Here is a 27,927-nt window from a genome sequence, read left to right on the forward strand (position 1 = left end):
ATGCTATATAAAAACATTATTATGATAATTTGTTGTGTTTTTTTCACTTTGGTTGGTATCTTTGTAATAAAATCTAACAGCATAATTATCTTACTACAACTTTATTTACTAGTAAATAGCATATTGGATATAGCATATATTACTAAACAAGTTCTTCAATGTAATAATATAAAAATAAACATGTTAAAATGCATACAGTACACCGGTTTTCTTATAGGAATATCGTCACGGAAAATATATTTTTTGTACACAAATAGTAAAACATTTGAAAGAATAACAATTAACACAAACGAAATACTTAGAACAACTTGTCCTCTTCAATGGGATTCAAATCCAGGACCTCTGGAAGCTAAATCTAACATGCCCCAAAAGAACAATGGGCTGTAGAACTTAATAGCATTTTGAAATAGTAAGGTTAGTAATACACATATTTCATTAACAGAAGCCATTTCAAGCACCTTTTTTCTTGATTGACGAGTTCCCACAACAAAGAAATAAGTTAACATTTTAATGCATAACAAACACATTCTGATCATAAATTCAACAAGTAAATAATCGAAATTCAAAAGCATTTCTATAGCAAGAAACCACGAAATTGAACTTTTAAAAATACCCCTTTTCCCTTATTTTATTAACCTTTAATACTCAATATATATTATTAAATGATTTACAGTGACACAGACCACAACTAGCATTGTTAAAGTACTCGTAAACTTCGGAGAAAAATATTACACACCTGAGAACAGCATAATACAAGAGATGTGTTCGTCAGAAACACAATGCCCTCTATTGCGCCGCTTTGAAATACATTTTTTTTTACCTTTGACCTTGAAGATTTACCTTGACCTTGAACTTCCACCACCCAAAATGTGCAGCTTCATGAGAACGCCGCTTTGAATATTTTTTTTGACCTTTGACCTTGAAGGATGACCTTGACCTTGAACTTCCACCACTCACAATGTGAAGCTTCATGAGAACGCCGCTTTGATTTTTTATTTGACCTTTGAACTCGAAGGATGACCTTGACCTTGAACTTTCACCACTCACAATATGCAGCTTCATGAGAACGCCGCTTTGAATATTTTTTTTACCTTTGACCTTAAAGGATTACCTTGACCTTGAACTTTTACCACTCAAAATGTGCAGCTTCATGAGATACACATGTATGCCAAATATCAAGTTGCTATCTTCAATATTGAAAAAGTTATGGCAAATGTTAAAGTTTTCGAACGGACAGACGCCATATATTTGACATTTGACCTTGAAGGATGACCTTGACCTTCACCTTCACCACTCAAAATGTGCAGCTCCATGAGATGCACATGCATGCCAAATATCAAGTTGCTATCTTCAATATTGAAATAGTTATGGCCAATGTTAAAGTTTTCGGACGGACAGACGCCATATATTTGACATTTGACCTTGAAGGATGACCTTGACCTTCACCTTTCACCACTCAAAATGTTCAGCTCCATGAGATGCACATGCATGCCAAATATCAAGTTGCTATCTTCAATAGTGAAAAAGTTATGGCCAATGTTAAAGTTTTTGGACGAACGGACAGACGCCATATATTAGACATTTTACCGTGAAGGATGACGTTGACCTTCACCTTTTACCACTCAAAATGTGCAGCTCCGTGAGATGCACATGCATGCCAAATATCAAGTTTCTATCTTCAATAATGCAAAAGTTATGGCCAACGTTAAAGTTTTTTTTGGGACGGACGCACAGACTGACACACACACATACTGACATACTGACTGACGGACAGTTCAACTGCTATATGCCACCCTACCGGGGGCATAAAAAGCTCAAATGATTAAAATTGCTCAAATCATGTTAGAAACAAAATAACGCATTCATTATTGTTATTTATCTGTGAATAAACAAAACTTTATCATCTCGTGTTCTGATTCCTAAACACGAAAACTCAGAGATATTGTTTATTGACGGTAAACAACTATACAGATATGTCTTTAGTTAACAAACAAATGAAATAAATTCAAACGTGATTTAATTTAATTCAACAATTGCTTAATAGTGCAATAAACTTAACATTTTCGACGAATCATAATTGCATAAAATCCACATATAGTTTAGATGACTGAAATATTTGAATTGTCAACAATATGTCATACACGTCACCTATATATTAAACATCAAAAATCCGTCATACAAGTTACCTATATGTTTTCATGCATATTGTAAGGCATTGTACAATACTGAGAACATATTTGTGAAACAAAAATTAAGATAAATAAAATGATAAAGTTACTAATAACATTCATATGTTTCAATCAATGTATATGGCTATCGGATTTGTTGTACATTGGTACATTTTTTTTTTGAAAATGTATACAATTCATATAATAGTAATATTACTATTGTTAAGATTTTATCATGCAAACGTGCGCATATTTGAAGTAGCTTGCATGCCTCATTTAACTTTATATAAAGTTGTATTTTATGTTTGTTTTGTCACTTTTGTTCCAACTCTTGTTAGTGTGACCAGAAATATATATACATATAACAATATATCACAGTGTGTTAATCATATAACTTATATAAAACTACCTTCATAATACACAAAATAAGCTTTAAATAGCAATATAATAACGAAGTCGGTGCATAATGATTGACAAGATATTGGTTCATATAAATACAAAGCTCATAATATAACATATGAATAATTGTTATTCTTGACAATGTTTTGTAAAAACAAATATATTGTCAGTACAAATACTGACATCAAATAAATTTGGTAACATTATTTACTAAACTCAAATAGTGAACATAATAATCTTGTCCCGGAAATAGAAACATAATATAAGCACTTACAAAACAAAAAAGTGTAATCATTTTTCATTCAATTGAAATTACATGTTCTTAAGAATTTGCAATAGGAACACATATAGATTCTATTGCAAATAATCGAACAATAAAAATACAGAAACGAATTGTCCAATACAGCCTAGTACATTAAGTAAGCAAAATGTCCCTTTAGGACACAGAAGTCCCATCATCCAGCTTTTGTCTGAAAACTTATTTTGGGAAACAAAATTAACTAAAAACAAGAGGTGCACAAGTTCACGTAGTGGTTTACATGTTTGTAACGTTCTGGCCCGCTTGAATCAATACTTTATAAGTTACACGACACAAAAGTTAATACGGTTTTGTTTTGCGTGCCAAAAAATTATGCTTACTTCGGTTTTGTAGAGAAAGTCATTACCAAAATATGGAGGGGCATGACTTAACAATCGGTTGAATGTGTTTGTTAAGTTTTAGCTATCTAGCAGCTATATGATTTTAGTTACGCGTTACACAAAAGAAAAAAACAGACTTTTTTCAAAGTTGTAAAATTCCTGTTGTGCCCTCAAGCATCAACTCTACATGGGATTTTGCTAGACACAAAAAGTGAAACAGGATGGAAAGATAGAAATACGGAAGGTGATACGGGTAGAAGGGGGTACGGACAAGCGTGAATTTATATCCCCCTCATACGGTTGGGGCATAAACAGAGAAAACGTGCTCCATAATATCAACGGCTATATATAAAATAGGTTAACTGTGTTTTTTGTTTAAACTATTACATATATATTTGCATAAATATGTTCTGAAACTACATGACTGAACAATTTGGAAGTTCCATATTGCTAACTCATGTTTCTTTAAGTATACACTTACTACGTCCAACTTTGTTTTTTCAATTACCAGTAAAGACTTATGTTACTTCATGTTAGAAATTATTGTTTAATATACAATAATATCTCTACAAGCATATACTAACATTTCTTCACATTATCATGAATCCACAAACATTTCTTCAAGTAAACACTAAAATTATGTCGCATATAATCTAAAGTTTTTCAAAACACGTATGAATTGAAGCAGGCATCAATTTTTTCTCAACCTTATTGACTATATATCACATCAAGTAAGCACCTTTATCATTTGCTAGGCAGCATCATTATTAAATGCACATTGACGTTTCTCTATGCAATTACTACATCAAACAGGAGTCCTCATTACCTCAAGCAGACGAGCCTTCAACCAAAATGCATTACATTTTCTTCATGTTTGGCATAATCATAATTGAGTAGGCTATATTTATAAAGTCGTGGTTTAAGTTATTTTCATATAAGGATTATCACAATTAAATCGGTGTCATCGTCTCTTCAAGTAAGTGTTATCAGAATCATCATCATTTTTATAATCACTGTCAGCTTCATCCTTAGCCATCATCATCATTTTCAAATCAGCATCAACGTTTCTTCGAGTAGAAACCACGAAACGAGGGCATCAGAGGTGTCTTGTAGAGAGCAGACATGTAGTTGCGGTAATTCTTCAGGTACACTTCACAGCGTGTGTACTTATTGCGAAGTAAAAGCTTCATGTCTGTCAGGAAATCGTCCTCTGATGTATGATACTTTGTCTTATCAATAGCTGCCTCGATCTGGTCCATGTATTTGTCAGGTTTATCAGAATGGAGCTTCTCTACCAGGCTCCTTTAATGGAATTAGTGCGTATATTTAAAAATGCTATCAACATAGTTTACTAGGCTTGTTCCACCAAGAGAGATATATGAATATACCTGTAGCTAGATCTGCCAAGACAAATATCTCAATATACCTGTACCTAGATCTGTCACGGCAAATACTTGAATACACATGTACCTAGTTCTGTCAAGAAAGATATCTGAATACACATGTACCTTATTCTGCCAAGATATACACACACATAAATACACATGTACTAAATTCTGCCCAGTTATATATCTGAATACACCCATTACTAGTTCTGTGAAGAAAGATATCAAAATACAACTGTATCTTGTTTTGTTAAGACAGATATCTGAATACATTTGCATCTAGTTCTGTTAAAACAGACATCTCAATACACCTGTGCACATTTTTGTCCAGACAAGTATCTAAATACACCTGTAATTAGGTCGGCCAAGACAGGTATCTGAATACACCTCTAGCTAGTTCGGGCAAGACAGATATCCGAAAACATCCGCTCCGAGTTATGTGAAGTCAGATACTTAAATACATGTGTAGCAAGTTCTGCTTATACAAATATTTGAATACAACAGTATCTAGTTCCATCAAGATAGATGCACCTATTTATGAAGAATCAGCTTTCTCTCATGATAATATTTATTGAAATTCTTTTCCGCTTGTGTTGTTAGTTTGCCAATTGCCAAATTAAGTAATAAGTATCATTAAACATGATTTCATTTTGAGGTCAATACCTATAATAGACTACTCACATATAACATTGCTCTGCCGCCTTAAGATAATCAGCATTACCCTTCGACATTTTCACTGAAAGGAAAACACAAGCACATAACTTCATATAACTCCAAATGCAGAAACAGGTCCAGAGTCACAGCATAACAAAACAAGAAACATGACAATGCCAAGAATAATCCAGGTTTTAAGCAACTTAAAAAATATCACTTTATTAAATCTTTGTATAGATTTGACAGCTACCTCAATACACCATTTTGCACAATTCCTCAATCCAAACCAAAGTTATTCCACGGAAACAATATTTTCTATTTTTAGAAACAATAACCTTTAACTTGATATAACTGGCCCCAAATGCCTCCCAAAGTTAGGTATGTAAGATACCTACAAACTATTTTTCAAAGTTATATGTGTAACTTAATAAAAAATTGCGTAATTAACAGGAAACCACCTGTTTGATTTAGACAATACGCCTTTCTATTCACCTGCTATACACAACTTATATTACCAAGACATTCTACTTGGTAAAAACGTGATTTATAAGGTAATGTAATCGAACAGATTTGTACCGCAGTTTTCGTGGAATCAGTCACACCAAAGGATAAGACACACTCCTTTAGTTCTATCATGTTTCAAATTTAGTCCATATATAAGATGCACCGGAATATACGGCGATATTTAACATTGGATTAATCATGATAAAATCAAAACATCTTTTTCTTTATTATTAAACCATTTTCTTGTCATTAAAATTGTTGTTGCGTAATCACCTCAGGCTTATGCCTTTGTTGGTTTAAACCTGTTAATAAGAACTCAAAATCATTGTATAATGGCTAATAAAAATGTCAAAATTAGTTAACATATATATGATGTAAACAACAAGACTGTTAATCAGTGATGCTAAATATATCTTCAAAAGTATGGACAAAATATTTTAATTGACACATAATTAACGACAAACATTTATTATCCCCACGCTTTTTGAAAAGCGTGGGGATATTGTGGTAATCTCCGCTGTCTGTCCGGTTGTCCGTCTGTCTGTCCGTCCTGGCCACTTATAATCTCCTCCTACACTATTAGCACTAGAACCTTGAAACTTACACACATTGTAGCTATGAGCATATGTGTGACCCTGCACTATTTGGAATTTTGATCTGACCCCTGGGTCAAATGTTATGGGGGTTGGTGTGAGGCCGGGTCAGAGATTTTCACTCCTTTTTTAGGGTATTTTACATTAACTTCTTCATTTCTACACCGATTTACTTCAAATTGATACTGAACCTCTCTTATGACAATACGGTCAATCTCAACTATGCATGGCCCCATTACCAACCCTGGGGCGCCCCGCCCACATAGACCACACCCACACAAAATTGCCTTTTACTATAATTTCTTCCTTTCTACACCGATTCACTTCTAATTGATACTGAACTTCTATAATGACAATATGACAATATGGTTAATCTCAATTATGCATGGCCCCATTACCAACCATGGGGCGCCCCTGGGTCAAACATGCGGCGTGGGGATACGCGTCGGCCTCTGCCGCGCCATTTCTAGTTAAAATATATTTTGAATTCTTTATTTTGTAGTAAAACAATTGTGATTATATTCATTGTGTAAAGACAATCTAAAGATTGACAAGTTTAAATAAATATTGAATATTACAATTTCATGTTATTTACATTTTTGCTCTTTTCAGAAATTTTATTTTTCACAACCTGGAACCTGAAAAAACTTTTTTTCAATTGAAGATTCGAGTCTCGTTTTTTTGGTATGTTAAGTCTTTGTCACTTCTACAAAGTTATTATATTGTGGTTATCTCCGCCGTCTGTCCGTCCGTCCTGGCCACTATCTCCTCCTACATGAGCATATGTGCAACCCTGCACTTTTTGGAATTTTGATCTGACCCCTGGGTCAAAAGTTATGGGGGTTGGGGTGAGGCCAAGTCAGAGATTTTCACTAATTTTTCATGTTATTTTACATTAACTTCTTCATTTCTACACCCATTTAATTCAAATTGATACTGAACATCTCTTATGACAATACGGTCAATCTCAACTATGCATGGCCCCATTACCAACCCTGGGGCGCCCCGCCCACATAGACCACGCCCACCCAAAATTGCCTTTTACTATAACTTCTTCCTTTCTACACCGATTTACTTCAAATTGATACTGAACATCTCTTATGACAATACGGTCAATCTCAACTATGTATGGCCCCATTAGCAACCCTGGGGCGCCCCCGCCCATATAGACCACGCCCACCCAAAATTGTCTTTTACTATAACTTCTTCATTTCTACATCGATTTACTTCAAATTGATACTTAACATCTCTTATGACAATACGGTCAATCTCAACTATGCATGGCCCCATTACCAACCCTAGGGCGCCCTCGCCCACATAGACCACGCCAACCCAAAATTGCCTTTTACTATAAATTCTTCATTTCTTCACCGATTTACTTCAAATTGATTCTGAACATATCTTATGACAATACGGTCAATCTCAACTATGCATGGCCCCATTATCAACCCTGGGGTGCCCCCTGGGTCAAACATGCGGCTCGGGGATACCCGTCGGCCTCTGCCGCGCCATTTCTAGTTTGAATGGCAATGCATGAACGACAGAATTTAGCGCTGGGCAACCTTTTAACTTGAATTGTGACCTAAGGAGGACAATGCTCCTATGTGTGGCATTTCATCACACATTTTGTCAATTCTGCCAAATCATGTAAAAATCAATCAATGAGTGACAAACTTATGTTCCTGAAAATGATTTTTGAGTACATTACTATTGCCATATTTAACTTTTTACCTTGACCTGCACGTATTTATGTACCTGGTAATTTCGTGTTCAACATCTTCTCCCAAGCAGTGTCACTTATGCTTAGTCGTTAATACAATGTAGCTGTCCATGCTTGACAAAGTAGAAGGGGTTGATTTCTAAAACTAGACCCTGGACTTTAACCTTAAACCAAGGTTCTTGTTTTCTGACAATTTTTCTCATCATCCTAATCACTTTTGTGAAATTATTTGAAAATTCATCCATGGTGGATCTCCCACAACCCCTCAACATGAATGTTCCAATTACATAGCATCGTTTCAAAACCGACAAATAAATTCAACCATCCCCTAACAAATAACCTATCCCCCACCGAAATGAGAAAACTGTTCTATTTTGGAGGCAAAGAGGATGTCATTAATTCTCTTCATATTGCCATGTACGATCAGAGGGCTATGACCAAATGATGTAAGCAACTACATGCCAAGTTATGCATGAAAAAGATCTAAGTATAATAAGCACCAGGCCTAAAATTCTTGAATTTTCTAAAGCGTTTGTTTGCAAGGTTAGTTAAGCTCACTTTTTTCAAATGGCATAAGTATAAACCTTTAACAAGCTTTAAATGAATATTATATGTGAACTAAACCTATAATATTATATGTGAACATAACTTATATTTTGAGCAACATCATCAACTAAAATATAGTAATACAACTCAAGGAAATAAGTAACTATAAGATTCTGTTATTTCTAAAACAGACATACAAATTTATGAGAAAGTAGAGCCTACAAGAAAATTATGTAACAATGATTACTGCATACCTTGGACTTGTACAGTGACATAGCTGTCCCTAGGTGTATCTTCTGAAAAAGAAAATGAAACAGTGACAGAAAACAATACACATCCCAACAATTATTTTATCCTATGAATGTATTTTTATTACATGCAGTGGCTAACAAACACATCTTTTTTAAGAACAATGAACATGGCATAAACATTGTATTAACAATTAATTCCTCATGACAAGTATGTACATGGAACTAGATTTATCTCACTGTTTGGTTTCTGCATAAATATAACATATTTTGTGGGGGCTTACAATTGCTAGGCTCTTGTCACCAATACTAAACTTCTTTCTTTTGCACATTGTCATTGACACCAAGTGCTGCATTTATATTCTTTATTAGACTAATTTAAAATAAGTGCACACCTTCATAACTAGTTTTCACAGACAATGATTGCCCTGACCCCTTTACCCTTGTCTTCAATGCATGATCATTTAAGGCAAGTCATTAAAGAATAGCTAGGTAAATCTTGAAAATAGAGTATTAAACAAGATTGGAAAAAAACATGCAAACCATATGCACTGACAAGTGCAATACTGGTATCCAACTTTGTGAAAGTTTAAAAAAAGAAAACACCACACTTACGTGGCTCACTTTCGTCTGTTCCTCCCACCGAAAAATTAGCAGGTAGACTGTGATCATGGTAATATTTTGCTTTGGCGCTCCGAGCTTTGCTTTTCCTTGGAGTTGTAGGGTCGGATTTTATTTCCTGCTGGTCGGGTCTTGTTTTTTGAGAGTGGCGTTTTGTTTCTATTGCTTCCAGAATGTCATTCACAGTTGGCCTTTCATCAGGATCCAGTTGAAACATGGACTGAAGGAGGGCTTTCAGATCTTCAGAGTAAGTCCAATTATCCCAGGATCTCTGTGAACAGGTGAAAAGGAAATGGTTAGTGCACCAGGATATTCCTTAAATTCTCAGTTTGACCCTTTGTCTTTTAGATTACTTAAAATACAAGTTTAAAAGTTAGATTATTTTTTAACTCTCAAATTTGGCAAGCTTGGAGTAAAAATTATACCACAAATAACAGAAAATTATTTAACAAGATCTGTCCATTTCACAATAATGTGAGGCTTAGAGTTACATTTTAGTCTTAGATGATCAAATCCAAGTCAAACAAAGAAACAGCAAAATAAAAAGCTTACCAAGAGTACCTAGATGACCAAAGATTCCATAGATCACAGACCTGATAAATGTTTTTGATTTTGTTTTAGATAAAATATGTGTATGAATTATTAAGCCAATTAAGATTATAGATACATAACTATGTTGACCTTAAACATAACTATGTTCATAGTAAAATAATTATTTAATGAAATAAAAAATATATATCACCGTTCAAAAGAGATCAAACTAATTATCACAGTAGTGCTCAGAAAATATGACAGGAGCTGGAAACTAAGATCAATTGATAATGTTATCAATTACTGCAACACATAGATATTTTGACAGTTGTAATTTGATGATATGAGGTATCATGAATTATCTTAATTAAATATATTGCTAAAATGTATGTTATGAAGTATGAACTAATAATTATTAAAAATAAAAACCTAAGATGAAGCAAAGACCTATTATATCTATAGGTCTTTGGATGAAGTTAATATCTGCTTATTAAAAGTGAAAAGATACACATATATAAAAAATTAAATATTATTCATTAAATGACTTTTAATGGCAACCTTAAAGCCTTCTAACCTGTTGACCTCTGTGAGTGACTCAGGTAAAGAGTTCCAGAGTTTAATGCTGTTAAAAGAAAAGGATTTGGAACCATGACATTTGACCTTGGGTAAACAATACCCATCCTTTTTACTAAGCCTAGTGCTGTAATTATGCATAGAATCTTGGGAAACAAAGTGTTCACTCAAGTAATCTGGAAAAAGGCCATTTCTTATTTTGAAGACATGACATAACATTATTTGATTTACTCTCATGTGAACTGGTAACCAGTTGAGGGACTTAAAGTGAGATTGGTCAATATGAACTCTAGAATCAAGCTCAAGAACAAACCTAATTAACTTATTTTGACAGGTTTGTAACTTATTTCTTAAAGACTGAGTTATACTATTATACCAAACAGAACAAGCATAATCATAATGACACTGAATCAGTGACATTACAAGAAGTTTCTTCGTATGCAAAGTAAGGAAATCTTTCTTACGATAAAGGAATTTTAACCTAGAATTGGCCTTTTTCAAAAGAGACTCAGCCATCGAGCAGAAAGAAAGGTTTTGGTCAAGGGTAATTCCAAGATACTTAACGGATGATGTAGAAGCAATGGGTGTACCATTACAAGATATATCAATGCTAGATTGTGACCTGAGTTTTTGCTTGGACCCAAACACAATTGACTCAGTTTTACCTAAGTGCAATGACAACTTATTGTCGATCAACCATTGGCTAACCAAGTTCATATCATCTGTTAGTGCCTTTTCAACAACAAGTACACTTTTACCTGAAACAAGGATTCCAGAATCATCAGCATATAATAACAATTTATTTTTAACCACAGCTGCATAATAATAATAATTTATAATTAGCAGCAGACCCATAGTTGTGGCAAGTTTTGACCCAAAGAGAATGATTTGAGAAATCATGTTAAATAGAAAATATACATCCCACGGTTAATTGCAGTGAACTGTGCGACTGACCCCAAATTTATGATTTGCATAAACTCAGTACAGAAGCAGTATTACACATTCGAAATTAAAGAGCTGTGCCTTGTAGTTTCAGAGAAGACTTAAAAGTACATTTTCTTCATTAGCCTTTATAAATCGTTTTTGTCAGTTTTGATCCCAGAATAATTTTTTTAACATCTTTCAAGAGGACAACAATACCATATAATATCTCTTCAAATAATAAACCTTTAGGTGAAATAATCAAGTGTTTCAATATACAATTTGAACGCCTTTGAATAGCGAATGTTCATGCACATCTTAAAAAAGTTCACAATTTATAGACCACTGACAAAACGCGAAAGGCACTGATTAACGCTAACCCACAGAAATGTAAGCTTAGGTAAGCTTAACATGCAGAAGTACTTATTACTTCAAAAGTTGTACAAATTACAAATTATGTGCTATCGAACCACATTTTATTGTTGACCAAAATCAAACTCTTTTCCATTTTGAACCTAAATGTGAGGTTGAAACTGAAATTACATTCCTATGCTTTTTTTCATTACCTCATGTTTGGGTTTTCCTCTCTCATCGACTAGGCTATAAATGCCGTTAGTCACTTCGTATAAACAGCAGGCAAGGCTCCATATATCTGTCTGGGAAAGAGCATACAAAACTAAAAATCCATTATATATTCTAGGTGGACAAAAAGACAATGTTTCATAATTCAGAAAATTTCAAAAATCTGGTCTTAGTCAAAATTCACTTCCTAAAGAGCATCTACACAATAACAGCATTCAGCTCTGACATTTATATCAGAATCTGCCAAGCACTAAGAGGAGGTAGAGACAAACAATTATAGAACTAAATATTCCATAAGGGAAACAAACAGACAAATGGCCATTGCTGTCCAGACTCGTTGCCACAAACATTTATTTCTTCACAATCATTCACACAGTAGAAGTAACCGGATATGAAATCACAAAAGTGTATGGCTCTTTATTCTGTTGTGAAAAAGACAAAGGGCCATAGCAAACAAGTCTACCTTTACGTACAGACGTATGGAAAGACAAAATATTTCAAAAAGTATTTCCTCCTACTTTGGCATAAATAGGTCAACGTGAGCGTAAGCTGGTTAAGAATAACTTAGAGCACAAACTTGTATATAACATTAAGTGAAAACTGCTTTACTAGAATCCGAGCTTTGTGGGAGACTTATTTATTAATTTATTACCCATACCAACCCAAAAGTTATTGGTTACTTTAAGGAAAAAGTTGATGAAATGAGCCAAGAACACACTTGTTTCTGGTGTTATGCATATATTTTGCATTCATTTTGTGTCTCAGTTTTTGGCAATGGGTTTCTTGGCTTAAACAAAAGACTGTATAGTGTTATTTGGTTTCTCTGGTGAAGTTGCACCTGAATTTTAACGTTGTGTTTATTTGCATACAAGACATAGAAGTTTTTTCGGAATATTTAGAGGCACAGCAAAAATTCAGGGGCCTAGTATTTTAGGGCTCCGTGGTTACGCTCACATACCGGTTTGTTGTAGCTTTGACTTCTGATCATTTCTGGGCTCATAAAAGTCCGCGTGCCAACGTACTTTGTTATGCCATCAACTGGTACATTAATATCTCTGAAACAAACATGCAAATACCTGGTGCAAATATATACTAAATCCTCATATATACAGACTTTAAAAAACTACTTTGTCACATATGGTCATGCGAATATTAATTAAATGAGGCAGTAAAACTCGTTTGCAATCTCCGGAGTATGATACTCATCAAAAACTGTAAATTATGCACCGTTGATTTTAATAATGATGATGCAAATACTATCAAAATAAATCAAGAAATATAATTGGCGTCGCACTGAAGTGCGGCGACTAGTATGTAATACGTTTTTTTCGCTTCTGGGAGGACAAGTTATTTAACGGATCAATGTATATATTTTTGTTGTCAGAATATCTTGCATAGTGGTGATTTTTTTTGTAAATTAGTGTAAATAAGTACTGCATTTGTGCCTATTACATTTACTACAACATTTATTGTCAATAATGCAAAGCTAATTGTTTTAATTAATAACTGATCACAGGGACTGGGCAATAATAAAAGATCACAGGGACAAGGCAAATACGCGAACCGGTGAAACTTTCTGGTTTTGTATAAAATCAAAACATAATCAAAATATATTTATTTTGTGGTTTTTCTAACAATAGCGCAGACTTTTGCTGTTGAAGTTTTGGTTAACGCTTATTTTCTTTAATTTTACAAGACGACAGCGATTATACGGTTTATTGCTTTATTGATAACCGTTACACTACAGTCACTTATAAATATCAGTTAGAAGGTGATTTTTCAAGCGGTTCTGTAGTGTAGTGGTTACACATGTGAGAGGCGCAAGGTTTGAGCCCCAGTAGAATCAAATTATTTTAGTTGTGTTCTATGTTTACTTTTTGTTTTGATGTAGACATTTTAGTTAAAATAAATATGCTGTTTTATTGTAACAATTTTTTGTTTTTATTATGTTTATATTAAGAGGGTGGGTGGGGGGGTTCGTAAACACATTAAAACTTTTAAAGTGTTTTCATATCAATGAGTACTCAATCCCTATCGTAAATGAGCAACGTAAGAATAAGTTCAGAATCATCTCCCCTTGAAGTTGAGAAAAAATATGAAATTACGCTTACAAGATGAAGCAGATTTTTTAAAACCTACACAGTTCTGTTCCGTTAATGAAAACTGCACACGCATGCCAGTAAAAAAAAGGAAACGAATGTAAATAAAATGAACTATGAAATAATTAGTGGTTATAATGGTTGTTTGGGGGTTATAACACAAAATCATAGATAATGGTAATACTAGTATCTTTTTCTATATTGTTTAAAATAATCGGCCAATATATTAATATTTACAGTAGAAAAAAATCGTTCCATGTAACTTTTGAGTGCCTTTTACACTGAAATTCCCGACGCCCTTTGATGCTTTGCATCAATAGTTATCTTGTAAATAAATATAATGTAAGTTTGTTTGTAAGCAAGGAGACTCTGACGCATTTACTGAAAGGGGACATAATAGATGCACGGCGTTTTTAACCATATACTGAACGGGAACATAACTGATGCATTGAGTTTGTTACCATTTACTGAAAGGGGACATAATAGATGCACGGCGTTTTTTACCATATACTGAACGAGAACATAACTGATGCATTGAGTTTGTGACCATTTACCGAATGGAGACATAATAGATGGATGGAGTTTTTTACCATTTACTGAACGGGAACATAACTGATGCATGGAGTGTGTTACCATATACTGAAAAGGGACATAATTTTAGATGCACAGAGTTTTTTACCATTTACTTAAAGGGAACATAACTGATGCATGAATTTTTTTGTTTTTTTACCATTTACTTGAAGGGAATATAAATGATACATGGTATTTAATACCATTTACTAAAAGGGATATAACTTATGCCTGGAGTTTTTTACCATTTATCAAAAGAGGATATAACTGATGCATGAAGTTGTTTTACCAATTACTGAAATTGGATATCACTGATGTATGGAGTTTTTTTACCATTTACTAAAAACTGATGCATTGCATTTGCTACAATTTTTTAAAAGGGATATAACTGATGCCTGGAATTTTTTACCATTTACTGAAAGGGGATATAATTTATGCATTGAGTTTTTACCATTTACTGAAAGGAAATATAACTGATGCATGGAATTTTTTACCAATGAGTGAAAGCGGATATCACTGATGCATGGAAATTGTTACCATTTACTGAAAGGGGATATAACAGATACATGGATTTTTTTACCATTTACCGAAAGGGGATATAACTGATGTATGTTGTATTTTTACCAATTACTGTAAGGGGATATCACTGATGCATGGAGTTTGTTACCAATTACCGAAAGGGGGTATAACTGATGCATGGAGTATTTTACCAATTACCAAAAGGGGATATAACTAATGCATGTTGTATGTTTACCAATTACTGAAAGGGGATATCACTGATGCATGGAGTGAGTATCGTTTACTGAAAGGGGATATAATTGATGCCTGGAGTTTTTTACCATTTACCGAAAGGGGAAATAACTGATGCATGGAGTATTTTACCAATTACCAAAAGGGGATATAACTAATGCATGTTGTATGTTTACCAATTACTGAAAGGGGATATCAATGATGCATGGAGTGAGTATCGTTTACTGAAAGGGGATATAATTGATGCCTGGAGTTTTTTACCATTTACCGAAAGGGGAAATAACTGATGCATGGAGTTTTGTTACCTTTTACTGAAAGGGGATATCACTGATGCATGGAGTTTGTTACCATTTACTAAAAGGGATATAACTGATGCATGGAGTTTTAACCATTTACGGAAAGTGAACATAACTGATGCATGGAGATTTGTTTCAATTTACTGAAAGGGAATATTACTGATGCATGTCTTTTGTTACCATTTACTGAAAGGAGACATAACTGATGCCTTGAGTTTTTGCCATTTACCCAAAAGGGATATGACTGATGTATGGAGGTTTTTACCAATTACTGAAAGGGGATATCACAGAGGCCTGGAGTTTGTTATTAAAACTGAAAGGGGACATAACTGATGCGTGAAGTTTTTGACCATTTACTGAAAGTGGATATAACTGATACATGGAGTTTTTTGCCATTTACTTAGTTTAAACCTATTTATTTTAGCTCGATTGCATAGAAAGTAATTCCTACTTATTTGAAATGCTCTCGAGTCCGTTTTCTAGGCCTAGAACCAGTACTTGGTGTCTAAATGGGAGATTGAAAGAACGCTCCCACAGCGGGGATCGAACCCGTGACCTCCCGGTCACTAGGCGGACACCATATCCATTACACCACGGCGACCTTCATTTACTTAAATATGGAGTTTGTAACATAAGCTGAAAGAAGAGATAAAATGCTAAATGGAGTGTCATAACATTAACTGATTGTGAAGATAACTTACACATGGTGTTTGTTTCAACTAACTGCTAGGGGAGTTAACAACTGAGGTAAGAATGTTACCTAGCCAGTCCAAAGTCAGCCAGCTTGAAGACTGGGTTTGGTTCTTCCAACCCGCAGACGAGAATGTTGGTGGGTTTGATGTCCCGATGAAGGACATCCCTATCGTGCATGTACTGAAATAGAAAAAAGCATGGTGAGACTTGTGCATGAGCTGATGAATTTCCTCAAAATGTGTATACAGATACAGTACTCTGCCACTTTAATTTCATAAAATATATATACAGTGAAACCCCTCTAAACCGGACATCCCTGGAACCGATAGGAAATTCAGGTTTAGAAAGGAAAATCCTGTTTAGAGGGGATATTGACTTTTTTTACTTTCAGGAGTGTTCTGGCCAGTATTGGTTTAATCATTCTCATAGTTTTCATCTACTTTTGGTATTGCTACCTTCTGATTAACAGTCAAAGGGAAAATACTCTTCTTGGCTTGTTCGACTTATAATTTGGTACTTTGGAGTGTCCGTTATTGAAACAAGGGCTGTTTGTAAAACATGCATGCCCCCCATATGGGCTCTCAGTTGTAGTGACATACATTTTGTAAATATATTTTTTGTCACTGTGACCTTGACCTTTGATCTGAAAATCAATAGGGGTCATCTGCGAGTCATGATCAATGTACCTATGAAGTTTCGTGATCCTAGCCATAAGCTTTCTTGAGTTATCATCCGGAAACCATTTTACTATTTCGGGTCACCGTGACCTTGACCTTTGACCGAGTGACCTCAAAATCAATAGGGGTCATCTGCGAGTCATGATCAATCTACCTTTTAAGTTTCATGATCCTAGGCATAAGCATTCTTGAGTTATCATCCAGAAACCATTTTACTATTTCGGGTCACTGTGACCTTGACCTTTGACCTAGTGACCTCAAAATCAATAGGGGTCATCTGCCAGTCATGATCAATGTACCTATGAAGTTTCATGATCCTAGGCATAAGTGTTTTTGAGTAATCATCCGGAAACCATTTTACTATTTCGGGTCACCTTGACCTTTGACTGAGTGACCTCAAAATCAATAGGGGTCATCTGCGAGTCATGATCAATCTATCCTATTAAGTTTCATGATCCTAGGCATAAGCATTCTTGAGTTATCATCCAGAAACCATTTTACTATTTCGGGTCACTGTGACCTTGACCTTTGACCTGAAAATCAATAGGGGTCATCAGCCAGTCATGATCAATCTTCCTATTAAGTTTCATGATCCTAGGCATAAGCATTCTTGAGTTATCATCCAGAAACCATTTTACTCTTTCGGGTCACTGTGACCTTGACCTTTGACCTGAAAATCAATGTACCTATGAAGTTTCATGATCCTAGGCATAAGCGTTCTTGAGTTATCATACGGAAACCATTTTACTATTTCGGGTCACAGTGACCTTGACCTTTGACCCAGTGACCTCAATATCAATTGGGGTCATCTGTGAGTCATGATCAATTTACCTATCAAGTTTCATGATCCTAGGCATAAGCGTTCTTGAATTATCATTCGGAAACCATTTTACTATTTCGGGTCACAGTGAACTTGACCTTTGACCTAGTGACCTCAAAATCAATAGGGGTCATCTGCGAGTCATGATCAATGTACCTATGAAGTTTCATGATCCTAGGCCTAACCATTCTTGAGTTATCATCCGGAAACCACCTGATGGACGGACCTACCGACCGACAGACCGACCGACAGAACGACCGACCGACCGACATGTGCAAAGCAATATACCACCTCTTCTTCGAAGGGGGGCATAAATATTAGGAATTTTGGGGCTGTTACGTTTTGATGGGTTTCCAAAAGACACACTTTAAGCCGTGGCTTCTTTTTATGGCTTTTATGGTCCTGCACAACTCTTTTTCAACAACATACATAACAGAAGGTCAATTACATAGCCTAATGTGGAAAAACACACACTTAGCAAAGCTCTGTGTTATTTCCTGTATAATCGGACCATTCCCATACAAGTTTGTTGATCGTTTCAAATTGTATATATTTTGAAAGTAGTCAAGTGATTTGTGGTGGAGCATTTTACATGTAATTGTACTCCAATCAACTGTGAGGAGGCGGTATGAAATGTGTAAAAATGAATTAAGTCAATGGTTTATGATGCTTTTTGAGAACTCTAGAGTTTGTTTTTGCCAAATTGGTAACTTAAGAAAAATCCTAGAGACGCAAACAAATAAGTGGAAACAATGGAATAATTGGGTTTGTTGAGATAACATAAATAGGTATAAACTACCAGTAATCTAAAGATCTTGAAGACACTTAACAACATAGAATCATATTTGCCTTGACTTACCTGCAGCCCCCGGGAGACCTGACAAATTAGATTGTTCACTTCCAGCTCGTTTGGCTTGCATTCCTGTTTTTTCATATATGATCGTAGTGTGCAATCGCACAGCTCCATCACAATACATATTGTCCTCCCACAGTCCTGAAACAAATGCAAGATATAACTAAATCAAAAATACTGATGGTGTCACATGGACTTACAAAAGCTGTGGAGGAACATCACAGTAAAATTTTATTTTAAGGGTTGGTTGCCTTTTTTCTTAACTAAACTGTTTTTATAGCACAATGTAGGTCAATTATTTTAGCAATCAAGTAATTAAGTATAACCCTAACCCCATGAGACTCATATACCATTCAGTTAAAGCTGCCACTATTGTTCAGCATTTACTCACAGTCACCTTGACTGTTGACCTTGACATAATGTACCTTATAAAATTAAGCAAACGAAAACGATGTTGTTGTACAATCTATATATGCTTGCATCACAATATCCTTTATTTTCGGCACCTTACACCACCATTATATATTTAGTTACATTAACCTTGACCTTGATTTCACCCATACTATGTGCAATCCTTTGACAAAAGCAATCTCTGTATCTAGCTTTATTACAATTTCTAAATTTGTTTATATGTTAAGGTACACAAACAAATATTTAATATCTACTACTTTGAAGGAAACAGCTGAAAGCATTTTACTTCTTATTGGATGGTTACACCTGCAAGGATGTTTCTTCTCTCAGGAGGTTATCCCAACAATGATTTTACTTCTGCAAGGGAGGTAAAACCTGCAAGGATTTTTTTTCTATTCGGGAGATTACACCTACAAGGATTTCACTTCTACTATGGAGGTTACACCTGCAATGATTTTACTTCTACTTTGGAGGTAACAGCTGCAATGATTTTTTGATTTTTTCAAGGATGGTTACACCTGGATTTTACTTTGTCTAGGATGATTAAACCTGCAACGGTTTTTCTTCTATTGGGATGGTAACAGCTGGAAGGATTTCACTACAACAAAGAAGGTAACAGCTGGAAAGATTTCACTACAACAAAGGAGGTAATACCTGCAAGGATTTCACTTCTACTATGGAGGTTACACCTTCAAGGATTTTACTTCTACTATGGAGGTTACACCTGCAAGGAATTTACTTCTAATGTGAAATAAACAGCTGCAATGGTTGTATTTCTACCAGGATGTTTCTTCTAATAGGATGGTAACACCTGTACTAAACTTTTTCTACTAGGAAGTTTAAACTTGCAATTATTTGACTTCTACTAGGGAGGAAACAGCTGCAAGGATTTTCTTTTACTGGAAAGGTAACACATGCACTGATTCTACTTCTTCTAGAATGGTAACACCTGCAAGGATTTTTGTTATACTAGGATGGCCATCGATAGAAGGATTTTACCTCTACTTGGGAGGTTACACCTGCAATTATTTTACATGTACTTGGGAGTTAACAGCTGCAAGTATAAGGATAGTAAAAGATAGAAGGTGACACCTGCAATTATTTTATAAAGCTCACAGCTGCAATCAGCTAATTGTTTGATTTTATGAAGAAAAATAACTATACTGAAGCGAGTTTTTATTGCATGAGAAAACTAATTAGTGTAAAAATTATTTCTTAATAAAACCAGTGGTCTACATGAGGGTTTTTAATGCTTTTTCTATATCTAATTCAGATTAAAGTGCCTTTCTCTGTTTACTCCATTAAGAAAGAAATGTTGTATTTCCATTAAGTCTACAGTCCAACCCCTACTTCCGGTCACCCCTCATCACCGGTCACCCCGTGTAGGCGGCCCTCGATAAACACTATATAATGCACCCCTCTTAAGCGGTAACCCCGTTTCTCCGGCCAGCGGCCAGCAATTTTGCATCCCAAATGTTAAATTCCCCCCATATGAGTGGTCACGCGCAAGTAAGTCAGTCATGTTCATTGGCAAAATTACACAGACGCAACTGGGAAAAAATCGATACGTACTTCCAGTCTGCGGTTTAGACTCTGTAGTACTGAAGCGTGATGTGTGATAAACATTTTGACAGCCAGTTTGCAAATTGCAATTAATTAGCGGCGGATTATCTGGTTATCAGGTTAAAAGCAATATGCGACCGTTTGATCTTTTTGTTTCCGCACGTGCGAATATCTCCTATTATTACTGGAAAGGAGATTCTTAATTTATAATTTATTATTTGTAGCTCATACTATTTCAAGCACACATTTATGACAATTATTGGCTAATTAAAAGTTAAAAAGAACAACAAAACTTTTAACCGAAATCAACTGATCTACATGTTCTCTGTGCTACAAAGTTTTTTTCCAAAAATCAATACACGCATGCTTTCGAACCATGGGTATGGCTTGACATTGTACATTGGTGCATATTTTTCGCGCTCTTTTGTCAGGACAAAGGAAATACACGATGCTTGAATTTGTAAACGTCTCGTTAACATTAAACAATCGGGAGTGTGTTTCGTATTACAAATTATTATTCTCATTTGGGAATAAAACAAAACATTTATATTTGTTTTATATTTACAATGATTTCAATATATATTAATTTTGATAAAACCCTTTACGCGGCATTATAATATTATGCATGAAAAGCACGATTACCAGGAGGATTACACCCTGTTGCTATTATCAGTCTCTTAAATAACTGACCACGATTTTATCGTGAAGGAGATCACTGTCGGGACCAATTCGTGCGGTAGGTATTCAAAGCCATAAAACTGCAATAAACCGATTAAATTATCGATTTATAGTGACACAGGAGTTATTCACGCATAACTGATTCACAACTGTTCCCATCTTAAGTGCATTGGGGCCATACAACGCGCATTGTGTAAACAATGAATCATGAGAATGATTCTTTTTCATTGACTTGATTCTGATGAAGATGATATTGATGATGATTAGAAAGATGAATAGAATATTTTTTTGAATGAAAATGTTGTCTTATAGCTGATTTTAGAAAGGATGAAATAAAATAATTTTAAGTCTATACATTGTTTAGTACATGTACACTTATTTACCATTGTGTTTATACAAAAATTGAACAGTTGGCCATGCACTCATCAACTCCAGACTCCCTATGACCCAACCCCCTCTTAAGAGGCCACCCCGCTTAAGCAGCCAATTTGGCTGTTTCCCTTGACTGGCTGCTTAAGATGGGTTGGACTGTATGTTCATAGCTTTTCCTCCTTGACAGAGGTAATTTTATTTTATTAACACTGGTAACTGCCTTCATAAAAAAGATTAAGCTCAATTATGGTTTGAAAACATAATTCTCCAAAACCATTTCAATTATCTTGCTTTAATCTATTTTTTCTTTCAAAAATATTGAAATATTTTAGGCCTCATCAAGTTTAAGCCATATTTTAACCTTTTTGTTTTAAAACAGTTGAATGCCAGCCAATTTACCAAGTGGGCAATTCAAAAAACATTTTGGGAATTTCAATTTCATATCAACAAACATTGATTCTTAATTTTCTAGCAGTTAATCTATTGGCATTCAATCTAAAGACATAAGCAGGGCATCATCATAATGCAACGTGGACCTTAAACTGACCTTCACCCCAGCTTTAGGCTGATAATTTGTTCTATGTCACATGATATAAATGATATTTGAAATTCACATGTTCTCACAATTTTATTATTTTTACAGATTGATAAGAAGAAATATATATTTTCTCTGATCAAAAGCAGATAAAAAATTATAATTAGCTGAAAAACAACAAATTTGCATTTCATATAGTGTTTTTACACAGGTTTTTTTACATTTTTCAATGATTAACTGGATAATTTTTTGAGAACAATATATCATGAAGATAAAATAACAACAGCATTCCAACAATAAAAAGTAACCATTATTTTTCACTGTTTCAAACACTGATATTTTCCTATTAACCCAAGGACTACCAGGAAACCAGGAAAACATCAAGCACAAACGTACAAACAAAACTGTCAAATTACCATCTAACTAGAGTCGTCTATTATATAACTCAGAGAAAAGAGTCCATTTTAAAACTAAGACTTATCAGTCTATTCAACAATGCAGACTATTGAGTCTATTCTACAACTCAGACTAATCAGTCTATTCAACAATGCAGACTATTGAGTCTATTCTACAACTCAGACTAATCAGTCTATTAACAACATAGACTTTGAGTCGATTCTACAACTCATACTATTTGGTCTATTCAACAACTCAGACTAATGAGTCTATTCTACAACTCAGACTATTGAGTCTATTCTACAACTCAGACTATTAGGTCTATTCAACAACTCAGACTATTGATTCAATTCTACAACTCATACTATTGGTTCTATTCCACAACTTAGACTATTGAGTCGATTCTACAAGTCATACAAAAATTGAGTCTATTCTAAAACTCATACTATTGAGTCTATTAACAACTCCGACCAATCTGTCAATTCAACAACTCATACTATTGAGTCAATTATACAACTCATACTATTGGGTCTATTCAACAACTCTGACTTTAAAGCCGATCCTACATCTCATACAATTGAGTCTATTCTAAAACTCATACTATTCAGTCTATTCAACAACTCATACTATTGAGTCTATTCATCAACTCATACTATTGAGTCTATTTTAAAACTCATACTATTGGGTCTATTCAACAACTCATACTATTGAGTCTATTCATCAACTCATACTATTGAGTCTATTTTAAAACTCATACTATTGAGTCTATTCAACAACTCATACTATTGGGTCTATTCAACAACTCATACTATTGAGTCTATTCATCAACTCATACTATTGGGTCTATTCAACAACTCATACTATTGAGTCTATATAACAACTCATACTATTGAGTCTTTATAACAACTCATACTATTGAGTCTATTCAACAACTCATACTATTGAGTCTATATAACAACTCATACTATTGAGTCTATATAACAACTCATACTATTGAGTCTATTCAACAACTCATACTATTGAGTCTATTCAACAACTCATACTATTGAGTCTATTTTAAAACTCATACTATTGAGTCTATTCAACAACTCAGACTATTTGGTCTATTGTAATCTGTCAATTCACCAACTCATACTATTTAGTCTATTTTAAAACTCATACTATTGGGTCTATTCAACAACTTATACTATTGAGTCTATTCAACAACTCATACTATTGAGTCTATTCATCAACTCATACTATTGAGTCTATTTTAAAACTCATACTATTGGGTCTATTCAACAACTCATACTATTGAGTCTATTCAACAACTCAGACTATTGAGTCTATTCAACAACTCATACTATTGAGTCTATTCAACAACTCATACTATTGAGTCTCTTCAACAACTCATACTATTGAGTCTATTGTAAAACACATACTATTGGGTCTATTCAACAACTCATACTATTGGGTCTCTTCAACAACTCATACTATTGGGTCTATTCAACAACTCATACTATTGAGTCTATTGTAAAACACATACTATTGGGTCTATTCCACAACTCATACTGTTGAGTCTCTTCAACAACTCATACTATTGAGTCTATTCAACAACTCATACTATTGAGTCTATTCAACAACTCAGACTATTTGGTCTATTGTAATCTGTCAATTCACCAACTCATACTATTTAGTCTATTGTAAAACTCATACTATTGGGTCTATTCAACAACTCATACTATTTAGTCTATTGTAAAACTCATACTATTGGGTCTATTCAACAACTCATACTATTGAGTCTATTGTAAAACTCATACTATTGAGTCTATTCAACAACTTATACTATTGAGTCTTTATAACAACTCAGACTAATGAGTCTAAATAACAACTCAGACTAGTGAGTCTATTGTAAAACTCATACTATTGGGTCTATATAACAACTCAGACTATTGAGTCTATATAACAACTCAGACTAATGAGTCTATTGTAAAACTCATACTATTTGGTCTATTCAACAACTCATACTATTGAGTCTATTGTAAAACTCTTACTATTGGGTCTATTCAACAACTCATACTATTGAGTCTATATAACAACTCATACTATTGAGTCTTTATAACAACTCATACTATTGAGTCTATATAACAACTCATACTATTGAGTCTATATAACAACTCATACTATTGAGTCTATATAACAACTCATACTATTGAGTCTATTGTAAAACTCATACTATTTGGTCTATTCAACAACTCATACTATTGAGTCTATTGTAAAACTCATACTATTGGGTCTATTCAACAACTCATACTATTGAGTCTATATAACAACTCATACTATTGAGTCTTTATAACAACTCATACTATTGAGTCTATATAACAACTCATACTATTGAGTCTATATAACAACTCATACTATTGAGTCTATATAACAACTCATACTATTGAGTCTATATAACAACTCATACTATTGAGTCTATTCAACAACTCAGACTTATGAGTCTATTCAACAACTCAGACTTATTAGCCTATTCAACAACTCAGACTTATGAGTCTATTCAACAACTCAGAATAATGAGTCTGTTCAAAGACCTAGATCACAATTTAACGAATAAGTTTATATTATCAGCTTTATTGTGTGTGTTTTTTTAATCAAACTATATATTTTATAACATTTTATTGAAAAATGCCAACTATAAAAACGCATGATAATTTACGGAATTGTTTCAACTTAAGCAATCATTTGTCTGCCTTATTGTAAACTGCCCATAGGCATTCATCAATGGAGTGAATGACTTACTGTCTGTAAGCAGAAAAAAACTTACCATGTTAATAGGACTTAAAATATGTTAAGTTGTTACAATAAATTTTCTTTGTTTTTTAATTGCTTTTTTCCAAGTAGGGGACTTTTATGATTCATTTCAACACTTTGGGATACAGCAAACCTGAAATTTAATTTGTATTCTTTTTAATTTTGTAGATTTTCATAATTAAAAATTCATGTAATTTTTAAGACCATTTCGCAAAGTTTACCTGACATCATTTAGTGTTAAATCGCCTCAGCTGTAAAAGAAGAATAGAGTACACAAGACTTTGAAGCGTACATACATATAGACGGACTGACAAGCGAAATGTTTCATGCCTTCCACTAAATAGCGGCACAAGAAATTATTAATACATTCCTCGAAAAAATAATTACTAGCTAGAATCAAGCCCCCCTTACCTCCCGAAAGTCTGCCACGTAGCGCACGAGATTCACGTGAGAGAGCGCCTTGAGGTTACGAACCTCGGCCTCCGAGTGTTCCACGTCCTTGGGATCAAGGGTTGATATGTCAATGACCTTGATAGCGTAGAGTTCCTTGAAAAGGAGTATATAAATGTATCAAGTATATATCAAGCGTATCTAGTATATCAAGCGTATGAAATGTTATGTTGATAACCTTGATAGCATAGAGTTCCTTGAAAAGAATAAATATATCAAGCGTATCTAGTATATCAAGCGTATGAAATGTTATGTTGATGACCCTTATAGCGTAGAGTTCCTTGAAAAGGAGTATATAAATGTATCAAGTAATATATCAAGCATATCGAGTATATCAAGATTATGAAATGTTATGTTGATGACCTTGATAGCGTAGAGTTCCTTGAAAAGGAGTATATAAATGTATCAAGTAATATATCAAGCGTATCGAGTATATCAAGATTATGAAATGTTATGTTGATGACCTTGATAGCGTAGAGTTCCTTGAAAAGGAGTATATAAATGTATCAAGTAATATATCAAGCGTATCGAGTATATCAAGCTTATGAAATGTTTCCAGTATATAAAATAAAATGGTAAAGAATGTCAATAATATAAATTATATAAACTACGTATGGAACCAAATACCGGTATATATTGTACCATAGAATATCAAATGGATCAAGATGGATGAATATAAAATACATATATAATACATCAATAACACATCAAAAATATATATAACTTAAAGATCAATAATATTTGTGAATGTTGATTGTTATGAATATAAAGCTTTTTATTTAGTTACCTTTGTGTCGATTTTCTTCACTTTATACACCTGACCAAAGGTCCCTTTTCCTATTGCGCAGATCGTGGAAAAACCTTTGTATTTGTCTCCAATCCCTTTAGCCACACGATGAGTCATATTTGTGGATCTGATCTTTACTTTTTGTGTGCTTTTTACTTTTTTTATAATGTATTTTTTATCTTATTTTATATGTTTTTCTATATATTGATATATCATTTTTCCATCTTTTTGTGATGAGTGCTTTTTCCATTTTTTTTATCCAACTCAGTTTCATTTCTTTGCTTTAGCTAACAATGAACGTCACTTCATGCTGCAAACAAATCTGACTATTAAATTAAATATTCACCATACTAACTGATGAAATGATCATAGTTTCGCTGCACAAATTTCTTTAAGTGCATTATAATTATCTTTCCCTCAGTTTTTCCTTCGTTCTGTGTTCTGGATTTTTTCTATTAACTTTAATTTACTTTTTGCACAATTATCAACAGAATTTTAGTGTTTTCTCTATAGTCATTAAACCAACTAACACTTTTTCTTGGTAAGCTGGTTAACGAGTACCTAGTTCACATGATAATTTAATTTACTCAAATATGCAATACTTAAATCAAGAGAATTCAACTGCAAACAATGTGTAGACAAAAAACTACCTGTACTTCATAAAAGTGAGAACATTATCTTTGTAATGCATGTCCCCTTAATTCACTCACATTCATTTGATGTAAATTTAAGCTTAAACAGTTTATGTGTGGGAGCCACTTACAGATATACTTTATATCTACTTGTTTTATGAATATTCATTGACCTTAAAAAGGCAATCAATAAACATGTTTTCTCTTCCTATTTCCTCGCCACTGATTGGTTAAATCATTTGGTAGTGGTTTCACAACTACTATATTTCACAACATTTCAGTGGAATTCCAAAACAAAATTTCAGGTCATATTTCCCTTCCAATAACCCGAACACTTATGGTGCTTTCAATAACCACCCTGACTCAGCAAGATATAGACTGCAGAGCAGTCAAAGCAGAATGTATGTTTATTTAACATGTAAATAAGCACAGTAGATCCAGATTAGGGTTTATCTGTTCCTATCTTTG

At 34.0% G+C, this 27,927-nt stretch overlaps 1 protein-coding gene across 1 annotated transcript; it reads right to left on the minus strand.

The window, feature by feature from the left end:
• Nucleotides 1-85: 85 nt before the first annotated feature.
• Nucleotides 86-27,824, minus strand: LOC127832163 (serine/threonine-protein kinase Nek7-like). The gene is made up of 10 exons (XM_052357463.1): nt 26,828-27,824; nt 26,002-26,136; nt 18,849-18,983; nt 16,560-16,672; nt 13,043-13,139; nt 12,069-12,158; nt 9,472-9,748; nt 8,863-8,904; nt 5,273-5,327; nt 86-4,508 (listed from the first exon to the last, which is right to left on the minus strand). Exons 1-10 carry the CDS (start codon nt 26,942-26,944, stop codon nt 4,265-4,267), a joined length of 1,305 nt encoding a protein of 434 aa, XP_052213423.1. The 5' UTR covers nt 26,945-27,824; the 3' UTR covers nt 86-4,264.
• Nucleotides 27,825-27,927: the final 103 nt, after the last annotated feature.

Source organism: Dreissena polymorpha, chromosome 5 (assembly GCF_020536995.1).
Source record: "Dreissena polymorpha isolate Duluth1 chromosome 5, UMN_Dpol_1.0, whole genome shotgun sequence".
NCBI lineage: Eukaryota > Metazoa > Mollusca > Bivalvia > Myida > Dreissenidae > Dreissena > Dreissena polymorpha.

Bases quoted from the DNA above. Each gene is read 5' to 3' on its own strand.
- LOC127832163 (XM_052357463.1), bottom strand. From the start codon at position 26,944: ATGACTCATCGTGTGGCTAAAGGGATTGGAGACAAATACAAAGGTTTT. The intron at 12,159-13,042 runs GTATGTGAGCGT...GCTCTTTCCCAG, and splicing joins GTCAAAGCTACAACAAACCG to ACAGATATATGGAGCCTTGC. The intron at 5,328-8,862 runs GTATGCAGTAAT...TTTTCCTTTCAG, and splicing joins TGTCACTGTACAAGTCCAAG to TGAAAATGTCGAAGGGTAAT.